The sequence below is a fragment of the Anopheles cruzii genome, unplaced genomic scaffold, assembly GCF_943734635.1.
Source record: "Anopheles cruzii unplaced genomic scaffold, idAnoCruzAS_RS32_06 scaffold01625_ctg1, whole genome shotgun sequence".
Lineage (NCBI taxonomy): Eukaryota > Metazoa > Arthropoda > Insecta > Diptera > Culicidae > Anopheles > Anopheles cruzii.
The window spans coordinates 1,063-2,334 of NW_026455210.1; the positions used below are offsets into that span (position 1 = coordinate 1,063).

Consider the following 1,272-nt stretch of genomic DNA (forward strand, 5'->3'; position numbering starts at 1 on the left):
GCAGACCTCAGCCCCGACATCCACGGAACGACGACCGCGCAGTAAGGCAGCCAGCAGTGTCACGTCCAACTCCACGCGGATCGCCATGGAAATTGAAAAGCCCAAAGAGGAGAATCAACTAAAACTAGAACTCCTAATGGAATTTATCGGGAAATTAATAAAGCAAAAATACGAGTTGATGAGGGCTAATGCACTCCCAAGCAAAAACGGATCCACCTCGGGTGACTCGGCAAGGATGAGCAAAATTCAGGACTGGGTGGACAACACGGAACGGCTAGGAGCGCAAGACGACTCTGGTTTAGTGGACGAGATGGTGATGCCGTCATCAAATGACATGAGGCAGCCCAAGGAGAGGCCAACTCCCGAGCATCCACAAACCCAAAGAGCCGGTGCCCAGCCGAACAGCCTCCGCCAGTCTACTCCACTCCAGCGCAGTGCAGCAGTCCCGGAGACCCTCCGCCAGTTAATAACACCACAGCAAACAGCTCCCTCCTTAACAATCCCTCTTCAAACCGTTTTAGGAGAATACCCGGAACAGAGCGGCATCCTAAACAGAAGGCAGATTGCCGCACGTCAGGTGGTGTCGTGGGACCTACCACACTTTAGCGGCAACCTGGAAGAGTGGCCACATTTCTTCGCAACATACCACTCCTCGTCTCAGATGTGCGGCTTCACGCCCGAGGAGAATATGCTGCGTCTGCAGAAATGCCTGAAAGGCAAGGCCTTAGAAGCTGTAAGGTGCAGATTGTTGCACCCATCCAACACCGAAGGGGTGATGTCGACGCTAAAAATGCTGTACGGGAAGCCGGAGGTCATAATCCAATCCATCATTCGGAAAATACGGGCACTACCGCCCCCGAAAAAGGAAAAATTGGATACGTGTTTTAACTTTGCCTTCAACGTGGAGAACCTGATCAGTATTATCCGGGCGTGCTACGTGCCCGAGTCCGCATATAGCACAACGCTGATGTACGAGCTAGTCGACAGGCTGCCGCCAACACTAAAACTGGAGTGGGCGAAATCCTCGCGTGGAAGATCGGTATGGCTAGCGGACTTCAGCGAGTGGCTATACGCAACGGCGGAAGACGCTAGCTCCGTAATGCAGAAAATTGTTTTCTTCGGTGGAACCGGCATGACGGGGCAATGTGCCGTACGGTATGCGCTTAAAAAAGGTAAGCCGAGGCTAGTGCCAGAGTTCACGGCGAGTACCAATTACCAATGCAAAATAACTTCAATTGCAGGCCTCGCTGTGCGGCTACTCGTGCGTAACGA

At 52.8% G+C, this 1,272-nt stretch overlaps 1 protein-coding gene across 1 annotated transcript in view; it reads left to right on the forward strand.

The window, feature by feature from the left end:
* The first annotated feature begins 1,099 nt into the window (after positions 1–1,099).
* LOC128276578 (uncharacterized) overlaps positions 1,100–1,272 on the forward strand; it is a 509-nt gene continuing 336 nt past the window's right edge. The window contains exon 1 of the mRNA XM_053015035.1: positions 1,100–1,205. Within this exon, the coding sequence (XP_052870995.1) occupies positions 1,100–1,205 (106 nt within the window). The remainder of the gene's footprint in view (positions 1,206–1,272) is intronic.